The 21,081-nt window shown below is 45.2% G+C and overlaps 1 protein-coding gene across 1 annotated transcript in view; it reads left to right on the plus strand.

Moving 5' to 3' along the window:
- The first annotated feature begins 13,358 nt into the window (after positions 1 to 13,358).
- Positions 13,359 to 21,081, plus strand: part of WNT7A (Wnt family member 7A) — an 84,381-nt gene continuing 76,658 nt past the window's right edge. The window contains exons 1-2 of the mRNA XM_036739008.1: positions 13,359 to 13,429; positions 16,411 to 16,637. Of these exons, the coding sequence (XP_036594903.1) occupies positions 13,359 to 13,429; positions 16,411 to 16,637 (298 nt within the window). The remainder of the gene's footprint in view (positions 13,430 to 16,410; positions 16,638 to 21,081) is intronic.

The raw sequence follows: 21,081 nt of genomic DNA on the forward strand, positions 1-21,081 counted from the left end.
GATTCTGTCACTTTGGCTCACTGGGCCTCAGTGTCATTGTGGATAACATAAAAATAAAAACAAAATGGCAAGTTATATATAATGTATATAATATCATTGAAATAAAATGATGGATAGTGTATGTCGTAAGCATTAAATGAGATTATAGCTGTGAAATCAGCCAATCAAAAATAATTCATTAAATGTCTATTAAGTGTCTATTATATATGGAAATAGGTTTTACATGATCGCACACATATAACCTATATCAAATTGCCCACCGTCATAGGGAGGTGGGAGGGGAGAGAGGGACAAAATTTGGACAAAATATTACATAAAATGAATGTTAAAAGGGTCTTTACATGTAAATTTAAAAATGCTATTTAAAAGAAAAAAAATGTCTATTACATGCTAGGGTTTGACAGCACAAAGACAAAAGTGAAATGGCACCTTCCCTCAAGAGGCTTGCATTTCATCAGTTAAGACAATATGTACATATATAAGTATAGCCCCTTGCTAGAGGGCATGTGTGACCAGAAGTTCTTCGTTTGCCCTTTGGTTCCCGCGACAGGTGCTGCACTGAGTTATTAATGATTAGTGATGAGGAGGCCAGGAAAAGCTTCTCTGTGGGCCATAAAGAGTGAGGACATGTGGGTTCTTTCCCTTTTTGTAGTGTCATCTTTGTTGGGACACAACCAAAGTCAATTCTCTTTTGGATTTCTGGCTGTATGTGTGGGGAGGTAATTTCTCTCCTCTCCCTCAACCCCCAGGAGCTTTTATGGAAGTTACACACTGCTGATAGGAAGTGTGTAGGCATGCTTGAGACAGGACCTGGAATCTCCTGCTGCCCCTTTTGTTTCTTTTCCTAAGCACAGGTGTTTAGTTGCTGTTGAGTTGTTTCAGTTGGGTCTGACTCTCTGTAACCCCATTTGGGGTTTTCTTGGCAATAATATGCCATTTTCTTCTCCAGTTCATTTTATAGATGAGGAAACTGAGGCAAATAGAGTTAAGTGACTTGCCGGAGGTCACACAGCTAGTAAGCATCTGAGGCCAGATTTATGCTCAGGAAGATGAATCCTCCAGACTCCAGGCTATATCCACTACACCACCTAGCTTCCCTAGCAAGGGTGACCAAATAGCAATTTTGTGCGGTGGTCTTTATAGTCCCAGTAGCAATCTGGTGAGTGTAGGTCAGGCATTCTTGCGTACTGATATGTTGGACAGTGGGAAGTCAATCTTGCAAATTTGGAGCTTCTTAAAGAAGATGAACTATAACCAGGCAAAACCACCAGAAGTCTTCCAAAGCAAAAGGCCTGAAGCCAGGCCCTAGCTTTCCAGGAGATCTGGATTTGTTAGTTGTTGAGCCAGTGTGGGTCATCTGTTCAGCAGTCTCACAAAGCATTTAATATTCCAAGTATTTGTCAGTACCCACTTCTGAGTCTTTTGTGTATTTTTAGCATTTCTTCTGTGGTGGAGGGAATAAATAGCTGTCTGACCAAACAAGAGATAGAGAACATTATAAAATGCAAAATGCATAATTTTAATTACATTAAATTAAAAGAGGGTTTTACACAAACAAAACCAATGTAGCCAAGATTAGAAGGAAAACAGAAAGCTGGGAAACAATTTTTACAGCCAGTGTTTCTGATAAAGTCCTCATTTCTAAAATATGTAGAGGAACTGAATCAAATTTATAAGAATACAAGTCATTCCCCAGTTAACAAATGGTCAAAGGATATGACTAGACAGTTTTCAGATGAAGAAATTAAAGCTATCTATAGTCATATGAAAAAAATAGTATAAATCAATATTGATTAGAAAAACACAAATGAAAACAACTCTGAGGTACTACCTCATGCCTAGCAGATTGGCTAAAACGACAAAAAAGGAAAATGATAAATGTTGGAGAAGATGTGGGAAAATTGGAACACTAATGCATTGTTGGTAGACTTGTGAACTGATCCAACCATTCTGGACAGCAATTTGGAACTATGCCCAAAGAGCTATAAAACTGTGCATACCCTTTCGTCCAGCAATACCACTTCTAGGGCTGTATCCCAAAGAGATCATAAAAATGGGAAAAAGACCCACATGTACAAAAATATTTACAGCAGCTCTTTTTATGGTGGCAAAGAATCAGAAATGGAGAGGACTCCCGTCAATTGGGGAATGGCTGAGAAAGCTGTGGTATATAAATATAATGGAATAATCCTATTGTTCTTTAAGAAATGGTGAACTGGAGGATTTCAGTAAAACCAGGAAAGACTTACATGAACTGATGCTGAGTGAAGTGAGCAGAACCAGGAGAACATTGTACACAGTACAGCAATATCATGTGATGATCAACTATGATAGACTCAGCTGTACTCAGTAATCCAATGATCCAAGACAATGTTATCCATACCCACAGAAAGAATATGGATGGAGTCTGAATCCAGATTGAAGCACACTACTTTCACTTTATTTCTTTCTCATGGTTTTTCCCTTTTGTCCTGATTCTTCTTTCACAACATGACTAATGTGAAAGTATATTTATGATTGTACATGTATAACCTATATCAGATTGCTTGCTATCTTGGGAAGGGGGGAGGGAAGGGAGTGAGGGAGAAAAATTTGGAACTCAAAATTTTACAAAAATGAATGTTGAAAATTATCTTTACATGTAATTGGAAAAAATGCTATTAAGAAAAAGAGAATTAAACAGCTTCTCTGTTTCTTACTGTTTTGTGCAATGAACACCTTTCTTAGAAGGGCTGCTGTTGATCCCTTTTGGGGAGTCCTTAGGTATGATTCATCCTTAAGCTTTGTTTAAGAAATTTCCCCCTGGAATTCTACTCTGGGATAGAAGCACAGTGAGCCAGAGTATAACAAAAATCAGGAATCCTCTCTTTTGGGAGTTAGGCTCCCCCATGACTGAACCTGGGTCTTCACAAGACTTTTAGAGGAGAGGGATATCTCCTGTTTCAAAAATGATCTAGGCATATACAGAGTGTATACAAAATGGATGCAAAGTGATGGGTGGAGGAGGATACTAATAGCTTGACAGGCAAGGCAAGGCATCACTAATAAGGTAGCATTTGAAAGAAACTAGAGATTCTGAGAGGTGCAGGCTGGGGAGGGGTGCAGGGTATTCTCAGCAGCTTGTGCAAAGATACAGAGGTGGCAACTGGGGGGCCTTGCTGAAGAAGAGATTGTCTGGACCACAGAACACATGAAGGGGAGTGATGGCTAGAGGTAATAACAGAGTAACAAGGCTGGAAATACCTAGAATATGCATGTCAATGGGGAAGATGTGAACAGGGATAAGCCTACAGAACTCAAAAAGGTTAAAAGACGGAACTTGTGGGATGCTGGTTATGTCTCCTCCATAGGAGTCTTTGGTTGAGTCTTGCAAGCCATTTGGGTGGGATTTAATTGGGTTGGGCTCTTGTGGATCTAAGCTGAAACTTGGGGTCTATAAGAAAAGGCTGCCATATCTGCCAGAGCTTTGGGGAGATTCAGAGTCAGGTGAGATCAAAGATCAGAGTGGAATTTGACTCCCCATGGGGAGGTGAGAACTTTGGATTGGCAAAGCCCTTTCTCTGACGCTTACTAAATGTTTTACCTCTCTATTTGCCAGCCACAGTCACAGGGATGACAGCCAAGGAGAGGCTCTTGGCCTGGCAGCTACCTAGCCTCAGGAAATGAGGGAAGCATATGGTGAAAGCTGCTTGACTCGGGGCTTCTGGAGGACTGACAAGAGCCTTGGGCCCAGGCTTCTGGAGGAGGAATAAAAAGTCCAGGACCTAGCACTTTAAAAAGAAAATGGGGAGGGGCCTAGGCATTGCCTCCTGGAGAGAAGGGAAAGATCCTGCACAGCCTCAGAAGCCTTTGGAGAAGAGATGCCAGCACCACTTACCTCCTAGGAGGCTGGGCATCAGCAAAGGACAGAGCCACCATCCAGGAGACAAATGTCCACCCCTCACTGTGAGTTATTCAGACTATGCAGATCTGATGATAACAATAAAAATAGATAGCATTTACGAGGTGATTTAAGGTTTACATATGTTATCATATTTGAGCCTGACAACAATCCTAGGAGGTTGGTGCTGTTGTCATCTCCATTTTACAGATGAGGAAACTGAGGCAGAGAGAGATTGATTAACTTGTTCAGGATTCCACAGCTAGTAAGTGTTTGGACCAGAAGCTAAAGTCAGGTCTTCCTGACTCCAAGTCCAACACTCTGTCTGCTGCTCCACCTAGATCCATGGAGAAAGGAGTTCCTCTTTTGGCAACCCCAAGTGCCAAATATATTTGAAGAGAGCACAAACACTTAGGGTGGTATTATAAGGCTGGGGATCTCTACAGGTTTCTAGGATTTGTCGTCAAGTAACCCAAGTCCATTTTCCTTCAAGGGAGAGTCCAAATTAAAAGATAGTAGGATGGGGACAGCTAGGTGGCACAGTGAGTAGAGCACCGGCCCTGGAGTCAGGAGAACCTGAGTTCAAATCCAGCCTCAGACATTTGACACACTTACTAGCTGTGTGACCTTGGGCAAGTCACTTAACCCCAATTGCTCTGCTTTCCACCCTGCAAAAAGAGGTAGTAGGATGAGCTGGGGGGACAATATAGATTCCTGGGGAGAAGGACTCATTAAGAGGGGGAAGACTAATTGTTCTGGAGCAATGTTTGCCCTGCCCTAATTAGCCCAGGGTGCAAGCTCAATAAATAAAATAAGATTCTCCTGGTAATCTTAGACGTCTTCCTCTCACATTCCTTCCATCTTCTTACCATCACAGAAAGCTTCTTCCTTCTGAAGATACCATATCTCTGAATACCTTCTTCATTGCTGGATGCTTTCTCTCTCATTGCTCCAAATGCAAAGGACCAGGAGGAGGAAAAGGCACATCCCTTAATGCTCATTTCCACTTCCTTCACCTCCTTCAGCTGTTGTCACTCAGCATCCTTTCTTCTTTTGAGAGTTACTCCACCTGCCTTCATCACCCTTTCCAGATTGTCCCTAGGTCATTCTTCCCCTTTTTCTAAGGAATTCATCACTTGGCTCTCAGTAAGCCTCTCTGCCTTTGCCTTGGGTAATCACTGAATGGGTGTTGTCTCAGACAAACTGAGACCTGGGAAAGACCTTAGCTTAAAAAGGCCAAAATTCTGCATCTGGGGTCATTTCCAGTTGTCCTGACCTATGTCTTGCCACTGGACTCAGATGACTCTGGAGGAGAGAGTGAGGCCAATGACTTTGCACAGTCCTGCCCTGCTTAAATCCATTTCAATTGCAAGTCAAGACATCACCATCTTGATGTCACTGGTCCCCTTCCAGAGTGAAGGACGAACAGCAATGTATGTTAATATCAGTTCGAATTCCTCAACTTAACCATCAGCCATCTTCAGGGATGGACATAACCCCATAAGTGTTCCACTTCCATTATACAAAACTATGACGTTACTCCTTACCATGATTTCATGCCCTTCCCTTTCTCCTTGTGTTTTACTCTTTCTGATCTTAATCTTTATCCTCATCTTGACCTCAGTCAGTCCACCTACTTCTCCTACTTCTCCCAGTTCATTACCCCTACTCTTATCTTCCTTTCTATCCTTCCCAATCTTGAACCTGAAGTTGACCAGTTCCAACTATACATTGTCTTCTACTTTTCAATCCTTGGCACCTCATCCTATCACCTATTTTGTCCTGACAAACCCCAACCCTAGGTTATTCCCACCATCTGCCATCTCTCCTTTAAAACACATGCTGCTGAATGACTGGTGGCAGTCCCAGAACCATGCCAACTGGATCCACTACAGATTTATGCAATCTAATCTTAACTTGGCCCTCATAGCTGCATGGCAATTCTTCTATTCCCCTGTGGTTGCCTCTTTGTCTCATCTTAAACAGTTGTCCCAACTTAGTCCAACCATATGACCCCTCTCCCTCTCAGCAGAGAATCTTGCTTCTTATTTAAGTAGAAAATAGAGGATATATATCATAAGCTTCCTAATCTCCCTTGTTCCTTACTTCACAGTTCTTCAACATCATCTCAAACTTCCATTACCTTGTTCCATTCTCTGCAAAGAGTTACCTCTTCTGTTTTGGAGAAGGAAATGGCGAACCATTCCAGTATCCCCAAGTGGGGTCACATGGCTGAAATGTCTGCACAACAACAAAATCTCTCCTGTTCAGCAAAGCCAAACCTTCTATTTGTCTACTCATTGCCACCCCTTCCTATATCCTCTGGGATTCTGTCTCTTAAACCTACACGCTAGTCCCTTCTGGTCTTCATTCTTTTTCCTGTTCCTTCCCTGAGCTATAAATATTCCCAGGTCTCTATCACCCTTAAAAATATCTTCATTTGACCTTAACATTCTCTCTCTATTCCACTCTGCCTTTTCTTACTTTCTCCCCAAAATGTGTCTACCCTCCTCTCTGTTTTCCCTCCTCCTAATCACCTTGCAACCCCTTGTGCTCTGGTTTCTGAACCAATCACTCTCCTGAAACTGATTCCTCTAAGATTACCCACTATATCTTAATTGTCAAATCAAATGACCTTGACACTGTTGTTTCTTGGTTCTCCTTTTACTTTATGACCACTCCCTTGGTCTCTTTTCTGAATCATCATCTATGCCCCTTTCCCTGATAATTGGTATCACCAAGGGTGCTATCTTTTAGGTCTTCTCTCTCTGCACTTTCTTTACCTCCACCCCTTGGTGATCTTATCAGCTCCAGTGGATTCAACTGTCATCTCTATGAAGAGGATGCCAAGACCTACATATCCAGCCTTAATCTCTCTCTAGAGCTGCAATCACATATCACCAACTATTGGTTGAACATCTCTAACTGTATGTTGCATGGATATTTCAAATGTAATATTCTCAATATCTTCTCTTCCAAATTTTCTTGTATCTACTGGGGTTAATATAATCCTTTCAGTCTTCTAGTTTTGTAACCTATCATCTGCTTCAACTTTTCCCTCTTCCTCATCCCCTCCTCCCTTATAACCAGTCAGTTGCCAAGTCTTATTAATTCTGTCTCCACAACATCTCATGTATCTTCTCCCTTTTCTCCACTCGTGTAACGATTCCCCTGTTTCAAGACCTCATTGCCTCTTGCTTGGACTATTGCGTTAACTTCCTAAACGGACTTCCTGTTTCCAGTTTCTTTCTCTCCGATTCATCCTCCATATAGCCACCAAAGTAAGTTTCCCAAACAAAAGGGCAGAATCTCTTCTGGGCTCACTCTGTCAATTTCCACACTGGATGATTGGGTCCCCAGATGGTAACTTACTCCTCTCCTCCTCAAGGTTCTAGGGGTAATGCTGAGGGGTTGGGGTTTCTAGTATTGACCCAAACAAGCCCCTATCCAATATGATCCCTGATATTATTCATCCAGTTGATATTAATCAGCTTTTATAAAAGCATATTTATTAAGAAGGTATAGCAAGAACAGCGATTATAAAAACAACCCCTCCTAGCCCCTACAAAACAGGGGTCACATTCTCCTCTTGAACACATACAAGGTCCCTGAGGAGAGTGCCCAAAACTTAAAATACAAATGTAGTCAGGTACACTGTAAAGAACATGTGAAGCTGAAAGTACTTCTAAGCTCTTGGCGGGGGGTGGGGGAGAGGGTGGGGGTGTCATTTTCTCTCTTTGTGCAGTGCTTATGAAGTTCTTCTTGGGTGTATCTCTTGGTTTAGATTCAAGGATCATTTGCTATGGCTGGCATTCTCTCTGTTCTATCTCTGGAGCTGCTGCCACCTTCAGGTGAACTTCCTTTTGCAGGTATTTCTTCTGTCAAAACCCCTGCTACCATTTCCCATGGACTCGGTTACCAACAATTGTTTCTGGGAGCCTTTGGGGGAGAGGTCTTACCCATCCTTTTATCTACAAACTCATTTCTGGCTTTGTGCCTCCTGAGCAATCAATTTCTATGGATCTTCTATTGGCAGCTAAGTGGCACAGTGGCTGTGGTGCCCAGATACTTAGTAGTTGTATGACCCTGGGAAAGTCACTTAAACTCCGTTGGCTTCAGTTTCTTCACTGGTAAAATGGGGCTAGTAAGAGAATCAAATGAGATAACGTTTGTAAAGCAGTTAACATAGTGTTTGGCACATAGTAGGTACTTATATAAATGCTATTATTATTATTATTATTATGGTAGCTAGGTGGTACAACAGATAGAGTGGAGAGCTTGAAGTCAGGAAGACTCATCTTTGTGAGTTCAAATACTCCTCTGTGTGACCCTGGGCAAGTCACTTAACCCTGTTTGCCTCAGTTCCCTCATATGTAAAATGAACTAGAGAAGGAAATGGCAAACCACTCGAGTATCTTTGCCAAGAAACCCCAAAAGGGGTCATGAAGAGTGAGACATTACTGAAAAATGACTGAATGAAATTATTATTAACTACAGCCAACCAGAAAATTCACCAACACGTAACACTATCTTCACTACCCTTTCCCCCTCCCCTCCCCATTCACTCATAAAGTTAGACAGACTCATAAAGCCTTGACGATGGGTTGGATTAGAAGCAGGGTGGGAAATATATATGAATCTGGAAATCCTGTATAGAGATAATAATCGAACCCATGGGAGCTAATGATGTCACCAAGTAATAGCATGGATCAAGAAGATAAGAGATAGAGAGTTGGGGGACATCCACGGTTGGTGGGTGTGGCATAGATGAAGAATCAGGAAAGGAGACAGAATAAGTGGTTGGACAGATAGGAGTGTCACAAAAATCTAGAGGGTGGGGAGTATCCAGGAGATGATCAATAGTATTAAATGCCACAAAGAATTCAAGTTTGACCACATCACTCCTCTGTTCTGAAAGTTTCCTCAGTCCCTATGTTCTCTAGGATAAAATTCTCAGCTTGGCCTTTAAAGTGTTTTACACTTTAAAGGTAGGCTCCTACCTACCTTTTCAGACTTCTTCCATACTCTTTTCCTTTCAATACAGGAGGATAGTCCATGAAAAGGTACAGAATTGGGAGACAGAGTGTTATAGGTAAGGAACAGCATGAAGGCCAGTGTTTCTGGATTGTAAAGCACATGGAAGGGATTAAATCTCAGCTCAGTGAGCTGACACCTGAACCCAAGTCCCCTGACTCATGGTCAGGTGTTCTTTCATATACAATTGGCTTGTATTTCAGGCCATCAAAACTGGTGGGTTTTCTGTTCCTCAAATTTGGCATTCTATCCCAACTCCTCCTTTTTTAATCTATGTATGCCCAGAATTTAATCTCTTCTGATCTTTGCCTTCTCTGCATCCTAGAATCCAAAATTTCCATCTCAGACTCTTTTTCTACTGGACCTGTGATTTCTTCAGGGCAGGGATCACCAGGGATTCAGAAGCAATTAATTTGTAACCCATTTTCTTAGAGATTTGCTCCTGGTTAGACAGCTAGAATGTGTCAGAGGCAGGATATAAAATCAGATCTACCTGATTTTAAGGCTAGTTTTCTATCTGCTATACCTGACTTCCTTTCCCTAGCCTCCTTGAAGCTCCATCTCTCACACTACCTTCTATAGAAAGCCTTTTCTGACACTGTCCCACCCCCACCTTTTCTTCTTTCTCAAATAATCAGGAATTATTTATATTCTCTCACGTTGTATCCTCCTGTAGACTGTAAGCTTCTTGACATTAGGGCTTCTTTTTGTATTTTTCTTTGTAAGCCTAGTGCCCAGTAACGTACCTTGAATGTTGAAGTCTCTTAATAAATGTTTGTTGGATAAAATCACATATACTTCACGTTCCAGGGTTCAGGTATCTTTAATTCCCCCTTGTCTCTCCCTTGCCTTCCACATCTTCACCAAGTGCTGTTCATCTTCACATCTTTTCCCACATCTAGTCCTTTCCTTTCATTCATTTCCACCACCCACAGACTATCATCATCCGTTTAATAAAAACAAACAAACAAACTTCTAACTGGTTTCTCTAACTCCATTTGCTACAGGCTATTCTGCAAAAAGTGTCAGAATAATGTTTCTAAAGCCTAACTCTGCTAATGTTACTTCCACACTCAAAATCCTTCAGAGTTTTCTCTATTGTTTCTAGGATAAAATTTGTCTAGAAAGGCTCACAGATTTCCATCTTTGGGAATGGAGGAGGAGGAGTCCTTTGAAACCTTCTTTAGGTTTTTTGGCAATAGAATTTTAATACAAAATGGAACTGCTAAATTTAACTATTTAAGCTAATCTAGCTATAAAATAGGAGTTTGGGGAACACCTGATAAACATGGTAACATTTTTCTAAAGAGTGACAGTGTTTGCGTAGAGATCATTTATAGATTTTTAGCTACTCATCAGAAAAAAAGACCTTTAAAAAGAGCTTGTGAGAAGCTAGGCTTCTTATAGGTTATTTCCCTTTCCTCATATTTTCTGATGAGGTAATCAATCAATAAGAATTTATTGAGCCCTTACTGTGTGCCAGGTGCTATGCTAGGCACTGGTTACTATGTCAAAATGAAACAGTCATTTTCAGAGTGTTTTTGCTCTATCCAAGAAATTTCCTAGTATATACAAAATAGATACAATATAAATTTGGGGTGGGGGAGTTAAAACCCTAGCTGCTTGAAGGTTAAGGAAAGATGTAGGTTTTAGTCCAGCACCTGTCACTGATGTGTAATTTTGGGCAAATCATTTTACCTTAAGCCTCAGTTTCTTTATCTTTAAAATAAAGGGGTTAGAATAGATGATCTCTAAGGTCATAGGATCAAAGATGGAAGGGACTTTCTGAAGTAATTTTATAGGCAGTATTTAGAGGAGGCAGGATTTGAACCCAAGTCTTTTTGCCCTCTAGCTACCATATTTTCCACCGTACTTTGCTGCCCCCTTTCGGGGCTCACATTTTATGATCACTATCAGAGCTCATATTTCTTAAGGCTTAAGTTTTACAAAATGTCTCCTTACAATGGCTCTGTATGGTCAACAGTGAAAGTATTATCTCCATCTTACAGATAAAGAAACCAAGGATCTGGTTGATTTGCACGTAGTAAAACAGCTAGTTCAAGTCAGAGCCAGGATTGGAACTGAGGTGTCTTGACTGCTTATCCCAGTCTCCCTCATCTTCATAAACTTCAGCCGGAGAGAGTGGCTTTCTCCTGTCCTTCTACTTTCGTCTCTGGCGGGGTTGCCTCCCTGCACCTGCAACCTTAGAAGGCCTAGGACCAGACCTGACCTCCACCTGTCTGGCCTCCACGGGTCTCTTAACAGCAGGGACTTTTCCTTATGACAGACGCGATGCACCGCTCCTTCACTCCCGCCAGGTGGCGCAGCGAATGCTAACTAGTACGACTGCCCCGGGGCTCTATCCAGGTGGACTGACTTTGTCCCTCAGCCCGCCAAGTCCCCTGTCCCAAACCCAGCCTCGCAGCCTGCCCTCTCTTCAGCTGTCCAGGGGCCCGAATCCAGCCTGGCTCCAAGAGCGGTCGGGGCAGAACTGGCCTTGACATTCTCCTTAGCAGGGAACCCTCCGCAGGAGAATGGGGAAACCCCCACCCCGGTTTTGCAGAGCGTTGACTCCCCATCCTGGACAATGTGTGGACCCAGGGTTCCCCATCCATGCCTATGGGCTAGTCCCTAGGCCCAGCGAGCATGCGGAGCTGTAGTTAGAGTGTGTAAATGTGGGGGAGGAGTATGACTACTGATTTATTTTTTAGCTTTTAAAAAAAATATTATTTCCTTTTTTAGGAATAACACCAGGAGCGGAGTCCTGATTCCGGGCCCCACCCCCGTTATCACGGCAGTTCCCTCCCCGGCCCCCTACGGGGCCACGAGGCTCAGGGCGGGGGCGGATAAAAGTCCGGGTGCGGCCGGGATGCTGGGGACAGTCCCCCAGGAACGAACGCCAGATCTGTGTAGGGCTCTCCGTGCCAAAGACGAGGGCTTTGGCCCGACGTGCGGGGAGGGTGCCGGCTGAGGCCAGAGGTGCTGGTGCCGCCTCCCGGTTCGGGCTAGCTGCTGTGCTGGCGCGCTCTCACACCTTGTCCGGGGCCACGGGGCTCTCCTGTTTGGAGGGAGGGAACGGCAGGCGAGATAGTCAGTGAGTCTCGGGGAGCAGCTCGGGAGCGTCTGCGGGGCTACCTGGGCTCAGCATTCAAAGCCTGCGCCCCCAACCCCCCGCTAGGTGAGGCCCCCTCCAGCCCCGAGCTGACAGCTGGGGCCGGCGGGCACCTCGGCGGACCTGGGGGCTCCACCGCAGGGAGCCCCGAGGAGGAGTAGCTTGGGGGTAGGGCAGAAATCTCTGGCCTCCGAGGACCCTCTGGACGCTGGCTGGTTTCCGACCGAGAGGGAGAGGTGGGGAAGGCCCGGGGAGCGAAGCAGGAGGTGCGGCAGTTCTCCGGGAAGAGGTAGCGCCTGGGCGCAGCGCGGTTGAGCCGGGGCGTTTGGCTTGAGCCGGCAGGCTTGGGGAGTGCGCGAGCTTGCGCGCGCGCGCGGGAAGATTGTATCCCCCTCCCTCTTATTCGCCCCCCGCCCCAGCTTTCCCTCTTCCCTCCCCCACGCGAGGCCAGGACTCCTTGGCTGCCCTCGGCTGGGGAGGGGAGCCCTGAAAGCCGCGGGATCGGAAGGCGGACCGGGCAGCCCCGGCAGGTGATAGTGAGAGAGTTCTCACGCCCCCTCCTCCTCCCCTCCACACAGACACACACGCGCGTACACATACACACGCACACATACAGCCCTCCTCCTCTCCCGGCCCCCACCGTTTCTCCCCCACTCCCGCCCCCTTCTTTTTTTTTTTTTTTTAAGCAGCACCCTACCCCCACCCCACCCCCACCTTCCCGGAGAACACGCCCCGAGTATTTGGAGAAGAGGCAGATAGTAGCAGTAGCATTGAACCTGAGGGGCTCCGGCTGTGCGCAGACCTGCCGCTCGCGGAGCGACGGGCGATAGACGAGACGAGAAAGCCGGAATAAAAGAAAAGGAGAGCGAGGTGGGGGGAGCGACGGAGAGGCTGGGAGAAGGAGGGAGCCAGGGAGACAGACATCGAGAACCCGGGAGATCAGACAGACGCGCACGCATACACACACACACACACACACACACGCACACACGCGGACCCTTAGCCAGCGAGCGCGGGAGAGAAGGCCAGTCTAGAGCCAGACGGACCGACGCCCCGAGACGACCCCCTGACCCCAGCCCCCCCGCACCCCGGAGACCCCAGGGCGGGATATGGTGATTGTCTCCACTGCCTCTCGGGATTTACAAAGACAGCTCCGCCTGCTCAGGGCTCTTGCTCCAGCTCCTGCCCTTAGCCCCCGGGGCCCCGTCCCCTGCGTCACTAGGGGGGGCTCAGCCCCTTGGGGGGCGACCCTGGCCCGAGACTGAGCCCCAAATCTCAGCCCCCTCCCCACCTAGTGCATGTGGAACTGAGCGCCGCCGGCCAGCGGGGAATATGAACCGGAAAGCAAGGCGCTGGATCTGCCCCATCTTCCTGAGCCTGGGCATCGTCTACATCAAAATTGGGTAAGGCACTTTGGAGGGCTGGGCAGGGCTGGGCTGGGCGGGGGCGCACGGTCCAGGACGGGGGCCCGCTACCATGGGTATCCCAGCAATCGGGTTCCCTGCGGAGCTCTTTGTCCCTTCTCCAGCCCGTGCCAGCTCCTGCCTCTGTCGGAAAGTTTGCGGTGCAGACTAGGAGAGGGAGGTTGCGATAGGTAGATCTGGGGGCGGCAAACTTCCCTGTCCAGGACTCTGGGCACTGGAGCCTGGAGCGGTGGTGAGGAGAGCGGAGAGCCAGACGGGAGAGGCGTAGGGATGGAGATCAACGCGCGCTCACGTCACCAGATCCACCTAGACCCACAGATACAGAGACACATACACACACAGACACGCAGGGAGACACTTAGACACAAAGCGAGATCCACAGACGTCCAGAGCCATTGACTCAGTCACACAAGATACCCAGAGCACACTCGCATGCCAGCCGGCTAGCTAGCCACTATATAAATACACCCGGTACAAGCTCACCCACACAGGTAGTCACACATACATCCACCTCTCTCTCTCTCTCTCTCTCTCTCTCTCTCTCTCTCTCTCTCTCTCTCTCTCTCTTTCTCTTTCTCTCTCTCTCTCTCTCTCTCACACACACACACACACACCCCAGACAGATGCCCACCCCAATCCTACACAGCTCGGACCCGCTGCCTCTTCGAAGTCTCATCCCGATTCACAGTCTAGCTAGTTATTCTCATTCTTAGCACACTTTCCTATCTACCTGGAAGAGGCAGACCCCGGGATCAGGGTGGGTGGGGTGCAGCGGTTGGACCTGGGGAGTGGGCAAAAAGGTCCCACTAGCTCTCTATCTTCTGCTTGCGGGGCGCCCTCTTTATTGTACAGTGTAGAAGTCTTCCTCGCGTCTCCCCAGCACCCACGCACCAGAGACCTTCCAGACTAACCTCTCAGTCCCTGCGGGACCCCAGGACCCTGTGCAGGTGCTGTTCTGGGCTGGCTGGGTGCGAGCTGAGCACATTCCCCCTACCGCTCACTCCTCCCCCAGGCAGTGCGGCGCAGCACAGCTGGGGTGGGGGCAGGGGCAGGCAGACTAGGCCGCTGCCAGGTTTTTTTTTTCCGATTCTTTTAAAAAATAACCTTATTGATTTATTTTTCCACTCCCCTTCCACCCCCATCTCCAGTTTTTCCTTTACACATGCCGGCCTATCGTCCTCATTTAGCAATCAGGAAGCGGGGACACTTTGAGGAATGACCCATTGGCTCCTTATTTTCCTTTTAATTTGAAATGGGGGTAAAAAAAGCTCCCACCCTGCCCTCATTGACCCTACTCCTTTCTGAGATCATGACCCAAACCTCCTGGTCCCTGGAGCCCCAGGTTGTACCCTGCCTAAGGGACAGAGGATTGGAAGTGGGGTGGGTTCATTGAGAAGGGGAGGAGCACTTTCAGTTTTCTTGGAGTCTGTGTACCACTTATAGTGATGAGCAGCTTCAGGCTGCTTTCTCACTTTCTGGTGCCATTGTGTTAAGGGCACTGGATGCAATGAAAATTAGGAGAACTGTTCCAAACGTGTCTCTGACGTTTACTAGCTCATTGACCCGGGGCAAGTCACTGGACCCCTCTGTCAGCCTCAAATTCTTATCTGATTCTTGAATTTAGAGCCGGGACCTCATAGCTTTTCTAGTCCAACCTCCTCATTTTCATATGAGAACACCAAGGCACAGAGAGGTTAGGCGATTTGCCCAAAGTTACCCAGGGAGTAAGGATAGAGATGGAATTTGAACCAAGGTTATCTGATTTCCAATCAGCACTCTTTCTACTTCATGCAAAATGAGGGGATTGGACTAAGTTACACTTACAACTATAAAGTGATCAGTTCTTTTTGGAAATGTGTGGGTTTCTTTCGCACCCTCATTACTATTTTACTTTTATGACTCAGCTAAGTCATATGTTAACTTGTTATGGGAGTCCTAGCCTTTTTCCTTGAGAACTTTTTTTTTTTTTACTGTATACTGTATTATTGATGTAGAAGTCTCCCAGTGATACAGTCTATGTCTAAACTTTCCCTTCTGAATTCTGGTCAAATGCCATTAGAGAGTCATGGCATGTAAGATAGAGATTGAAGGGAACTCAAAGATGATTCCAAGGGTGGGGACCCTGTGGCCTTGAAGCTACATGTGGCCCTCTAGATCCTCAAGTACAGCCGTACCATAGAGGGCCACATGTGGCCTCAAGGCCGCAGGTTCCCCACCCCTGATAGACCAACCTTTTCTTTTTACAGATGAAGAAACTGAGCCCAGAGGGGTTAAGTGCCTTGCACAGTCACATGACTCTTAAGTGTCACAATGTCTTCTGATTTCCAATTCATACAGTTTGCATTATCATTTTCTTTCCTTAACTGAGACAACTTTGGTTCATACTGATAATAGTTATGGGCTTATTGGCTAATTACTTTAAATAATCTACCCATTCCTTAGGTTATTATTGCAGGTATATCCAATTTTAAGCAAATTCATTGTATAAAAATTCAAATGTACAAGTCTTCAAATTGAGGTGAGTGGTTTTTGAATTGTAAGCAATGTCCTCAAGTACATTTAAAAAATAATTCTCTCTAGAAAAAAGTAATTTACATGAATTTATGGAAACACATTTATTGTACAAAGTGAGGCTTACCTGTATTGCCATCCATTTACAACTAATGAATAATTGTTTTATTGTTATGGTACATATTGTCAACATCAGTTTTATAACCATTCTAGAATCCTTCTTTAAAGCTTCAGGTTCAGAGAGCAGACTATTTTGAGTTGTTATCCTCTTGAAGTAGGCACTCGAAATGAGTGAGGGAGATATTTGGCTGAGATAAAGTTGTAGCCTCTGTTGTTAAAAAAGAAAGCTTGGAGTCAGTGTTTGCCCCAGAGGGTGGGCCTGGTCTGACCCTGACCCCACAAATTGCTCCCTGCCTTGATGGCCAGTCTGTCTCTCTCTTCCTTTGCAGGGGCTTCTCCTCTGTGGTGGCTCTTGGGGCCAGCATCATCTGTAACAAGATCCCAGGGCTAGCTCCCAGACAGAGGGCAATCTGTCAGAGCCGACCTGACGCTATCATCGTGATCGGAGAAGGGTCTCAGATGGGAATCAACGAGTGTCAATTTCAGTTCCGAAATGGTCGTTGGAACTGCTCAGCCCTGGGAGAGAGGACTGTCTTTGGGAAAGAGCTGAAAGTGGGTATGTTACCTCTTCCTTGTTTACTGCAGAGCTAGAAAGAATCTCAGGGCCCCCAAACAGTGGCAGGCAGGACTTTGAGCCTTAGTCATTTGTGGACTACTGGTTACCTTGTAAGCTCCCTTTATGTTATCCATTCCACTTGTTTACTTCATGCTCTTCCTCCCTCAGTGGAAATATGATTTTGAAAATTTGTTCTTCACTTGTTTCTGTTGTGTCTGACTCTTCATGACCCCATTTGGTGTTTTCTTGGCAAAGATACTGGTTTGCTATTTCCATCTCCAGCTCATTTTACAGTTGAGGAAACTAAGGCAAACAAGATTAAATGACTTGCCCAGGATCTTGCCCAGGACTCTAGGCCCAGCACTCTATCTACTTTGTCACCAAGATGCCCTTATTTTTGAAAAGACTACTCTTCTTTAAAGGGTCCTAGCTTCACCTGTCTCCTATTTTTTATTGGAGAGAACTCCATCTTTCTCTCTCTCTGTGTCTCTCACTCTGTGTCTCTCTCTGTCCCTGTCTTTCCCTCTGTCACATACACACACTGTTTAGGTATTTGTTTCTTCAGCAATCAATGAAAACTGGGGGATAAAGTAGTACACAGTTGATGCCAATATTTGTCCAAATGCCAGACCCAGAGAAGTAGCCAGTCCATGTGGATTTAAGGTTGCCTCTTCTCTCTGGGCTGAGCCAAGGGAGGCAGAGAGTTGTACTAGGTTGTTGTATGATTTTGACACCAACCCCCTGTCAAGAAGGAGGTAGTATTTTTGGACTGTTTATGATAATCATGTACCATGGTTTCTAAGCTAACCACTGATAAGCAACACTTTACTTGGATATCACCTAAAACCTCCAAAATTTCTTTCACTTCTCTTATTTTATTGGACCCTCAGAACCACTTTAGACAGGGCCGAGATTATTATTCATTTTCCAGATGGGAAAATTGAGGTTCTGAGAAGTTAAGGAACCTATGGCCAAAGTCAGACAGTTAGTAGCAATGCTGGGACTGAAATTGAGGTTTTCCTTTATTCTAGTGCTCTCCCACTGATACGTTAGTGGTCTCTCGTTGCATTTTTTTCTATTTCTATCTTTATTGTGGAAGTCGACAGACTGCTTGGAGGAGTTGTTGTTTGTTCTTGTGTCAGAGGCCACAATTTCTGGAGCAGAAATACTCTCAGGACAAAGGGGGAAACCATCAGAGTTGAGAGTAATACTAGAAATATGGCATACAGGTGATTATCATCAATGGTGATAATCACCTTGGTGACTGTACTGTCTTGGCCTCCTAAGCTTCTTGTCTCTATGGGCCCAGAGAGAAAAACTTTTCTTAGGGCTACTTCCTGGAGGGAACACAAACATGTGACACGTGCCCCTTGGGAATCAAATAGAGCAGGGGCCTTAGAAAGTTGTAGGGAGTTTACTCATGAAAAAAGGAAGGACTCTCCAAGATCACTGTAATCACGTTGCCTTTCTATGCTAGAGAGAATTCCTAACTCTTAGGAGTGGTGATACTGTAACATATCTCACTTTGCTACAACAGAAGTATGCTGGCAATTTGCATTTTGCCAGTGGTCTTCTGCCACTGACATCCTTCATTAAATATTTTGCAGTTAATCACTTCTCTGGCTTGAGATGAATTCTAGGTTTCATTCCTTGGAATCAGTCCTTGCTGGTTGCTTCCACTTTGACTTTCTTTTTAGTGGGGTCAGATAGCTTTGGGTGCCTGCATCTTGGTATTTTGAGGAGGATGAAGAGAAGTGATTCTTGCCCCATCAGAGAAGTCATCTTGGATAAGGAGTGAGATTGAGAGGTAAGGAGCAGAGGAAGTGGCCATTGTGAAATGGAAGCCTGTTGGAGGTAGACTGGCTCAATAGAAAGTCATGCAGAGATAGGTGAAAGGAAACAGCACAAAAGGTGTTAAGAAGCACATGCAAAGGGCAGGAGAATGATCTTGTAATGCCATGCAGAGCAGCCTTAGGGAATCAGAGAATCTTCATTGGAAGGAACTTCAGGCATCAGGCAGCTCAGCCTCTACCTGAATGCAAATCCTGACTTTTTGCCATTCTCAACCTCATCCAACCACTTTCTTGAATGCTGTCAGTGACAGAGAGCTCAGTCCCTCCAGAAGTGGGGTATTCCATTGTTGAATAGAGCTTCTATCCAGCTCAAATCTATCCTACTGTAAGTTGAGCCCATTGGTGTAGTTCTGCCCTCTGAGACTACACAGACTGGGTCTAATTCCTCTTCCAAAGGGCAGGTGGGTTTTAAAGATGTTTCCCCCAGGACTCTTCCAAGTTAAACACCCCTGGATCCTCCAGTTCATGTGACATGATTTCAGGTCCTTTTGTCATCTTGTTTGCTCTCAGTTAGCTGAGAGTGGGTAACTTAGAGCCATTGTTGCTGGGTTTCTCTCAGGCACAAGTACTTCTCCGTTTTCTCTGCTTCCTTTCTCAATTTCCCTGCACTCTTTATCCTCCTTCTTTATTCTTCCCTCCTTGTGCCTTAGCATCTCTACTCTTACTGTCAGTGTGATATAGTGGGTAGAGTGCCGGACCTCGAGTTAGGAAGATCTGGGTTCGAATCCTACCGTTCACACTTACTAGCCATGTAACACTCAGCAAATCACTTAGCCTTTCCAGACCTCAGTTTCCTCATCTGTAAAATGAAAAAAAATTGGATTAGATGGTCTGTTTTTAAGGTCCTTTCTGGCTCTAAATATATGATCCTATGAGCATGTGGTTCCTCTTGGAGGGCAGGAATTGTTTCCTTTTTTTTAGTCTCTATATCTTAGACACCTCACCTACTGTGCCTGGCACACAGAAGGCACTTAATAAATGTTTGTCGACTGGCTGTTTGAGGTCCTATGTAGCTCTAGAGGCTATGATATTTTATGCTGTGATCTCTAATGGTAAAGGGAGAATCAGCCTTGATCAGAAAGAGAACCTAACAAAAGATTGAACCTTGGAAATAGGATCAGAGAATCCTAGATCTTTGAACTGGAAGGAACCTTAGAGGTTGTTGAGTCCAGTCTCCTCATTTTACAGGAAAGGAAACTGAGGCCCACAGAGTCTGACTTAACAAGGGTCACACAGCTAATAAATATTGAATCAGAATTTGAACTGAGGTTCTCCTGACCCTAAATCCAGCACCCTTCCCACTATATTGCAGTACCTGTCAGGGGGAACAATTACCCAAAGACAATTCCATGATTCAATTTACTGTTTCCAAGTTAGTGAGATTGTGGAAAGGTAGGTTCCTCCAGTGGTGGTGAAGAATGGGGCTGAAGATCAAGAAGAGAGGGGGGAAAAGAGCTGTCTTCCTTTTGCTGTGTAGTCTGTAACTCAAGATGAGACACAAAATCCCACAAGGAGATATCTTAGAGAGTGGTGAAGGCTGGGCAAAGGAAGCAGTCTGAAATTTAGAGATTGATACAAGGTAGTCAACCGAGACTGATACAAGGTCGTCAACCCAGGGAACTCTTCCCCAAGAGGGAAGAGGCCAGTGAGTGGTCTTTGCTAGGGCTAGGTAAGGGGGGGAAGCAATTATTAGACAGGGAACCAATGCTAAGGGTGAAGAAGCCTTTGAAAGAGATGCTAAGGATGCCATCAAGGAGGCCAGAAGCCAACAACTACTAGCTATGTTGATAGTGGTACTAGGAGCCAGCCTGGGTTCACTAAGAATAAGCCATGCCTAGATGAATTCATGTCTTATAATCTGACTTCTAGCTCCAGCATTGGAGAAGTAGCATGGTATAGTAGAAAGAATACTGTTGAAGGATCTGGGTTCAAATCCTAGCTTTGATACTTTTCAGTTGAGTCACCTTGACCAAATAACTTAACCTCACTAGATCTCAGTTTCTTCATCTGTAAAAATGAGGAAGTATAAGGGACTCTGAGGTTCCTTCTAACTCTATGATCCTAAGATCACTTGTTTGGAACAGTTCTCTTCATCCCACTCTCTAGCTGTGCACCCTTGGCCGAGTTGCATAACCACTCTCAGCTTTAGTCCCTCGTCTTTATAAAGGGGACAATAAGAGCACTTTCCTTACAGGATTGTTGCAAGGATCATGTGAGATAAAGTATGTAAAACTCTTTGCAAACCTCAAAGTGATACGTAAAAATGAGCTATTTTTAATTGGTAAATCTTATTTGGCCTTTTCTCAGCACTCGTCTATCTTGACTGGTTTGCAGGTTGGGCACTTTTGATAACTCCCCCTTCATAGATATTCTCTTGGCTTTCTTGACACTGTTCTCTCTTAACTCTTCTCTCTGCCCACTTGGCCTCCTTTGTTAGATCATCATGCATGACTTGCTCCCCAGTGAAAGGTGTGACCTAGGGTTCTGTCCTGGGCTCCCTCAAGGGTCAGCTTAGATGCCATCCATTCCAAGACACGTTTTCTCATCTTCCCAGTTGTTAATAATTGCCCCTTCTTCAGATGTTATGCATT

Source organism: Trichosurus vulpecula, chromosome 9, assembly GCF_011100635.1.
Source record: "Trichosurus vulpecula isolate mTriVul1 chromosome 9, mTriVul1.pri, whole genome shotgun sequence".
NCBI lineage: Eukaryota > Metazoa > Chordata > Mammalia > Diprotodontia > Phalangeridae > Trichosurus > Trichosurus vulpecula.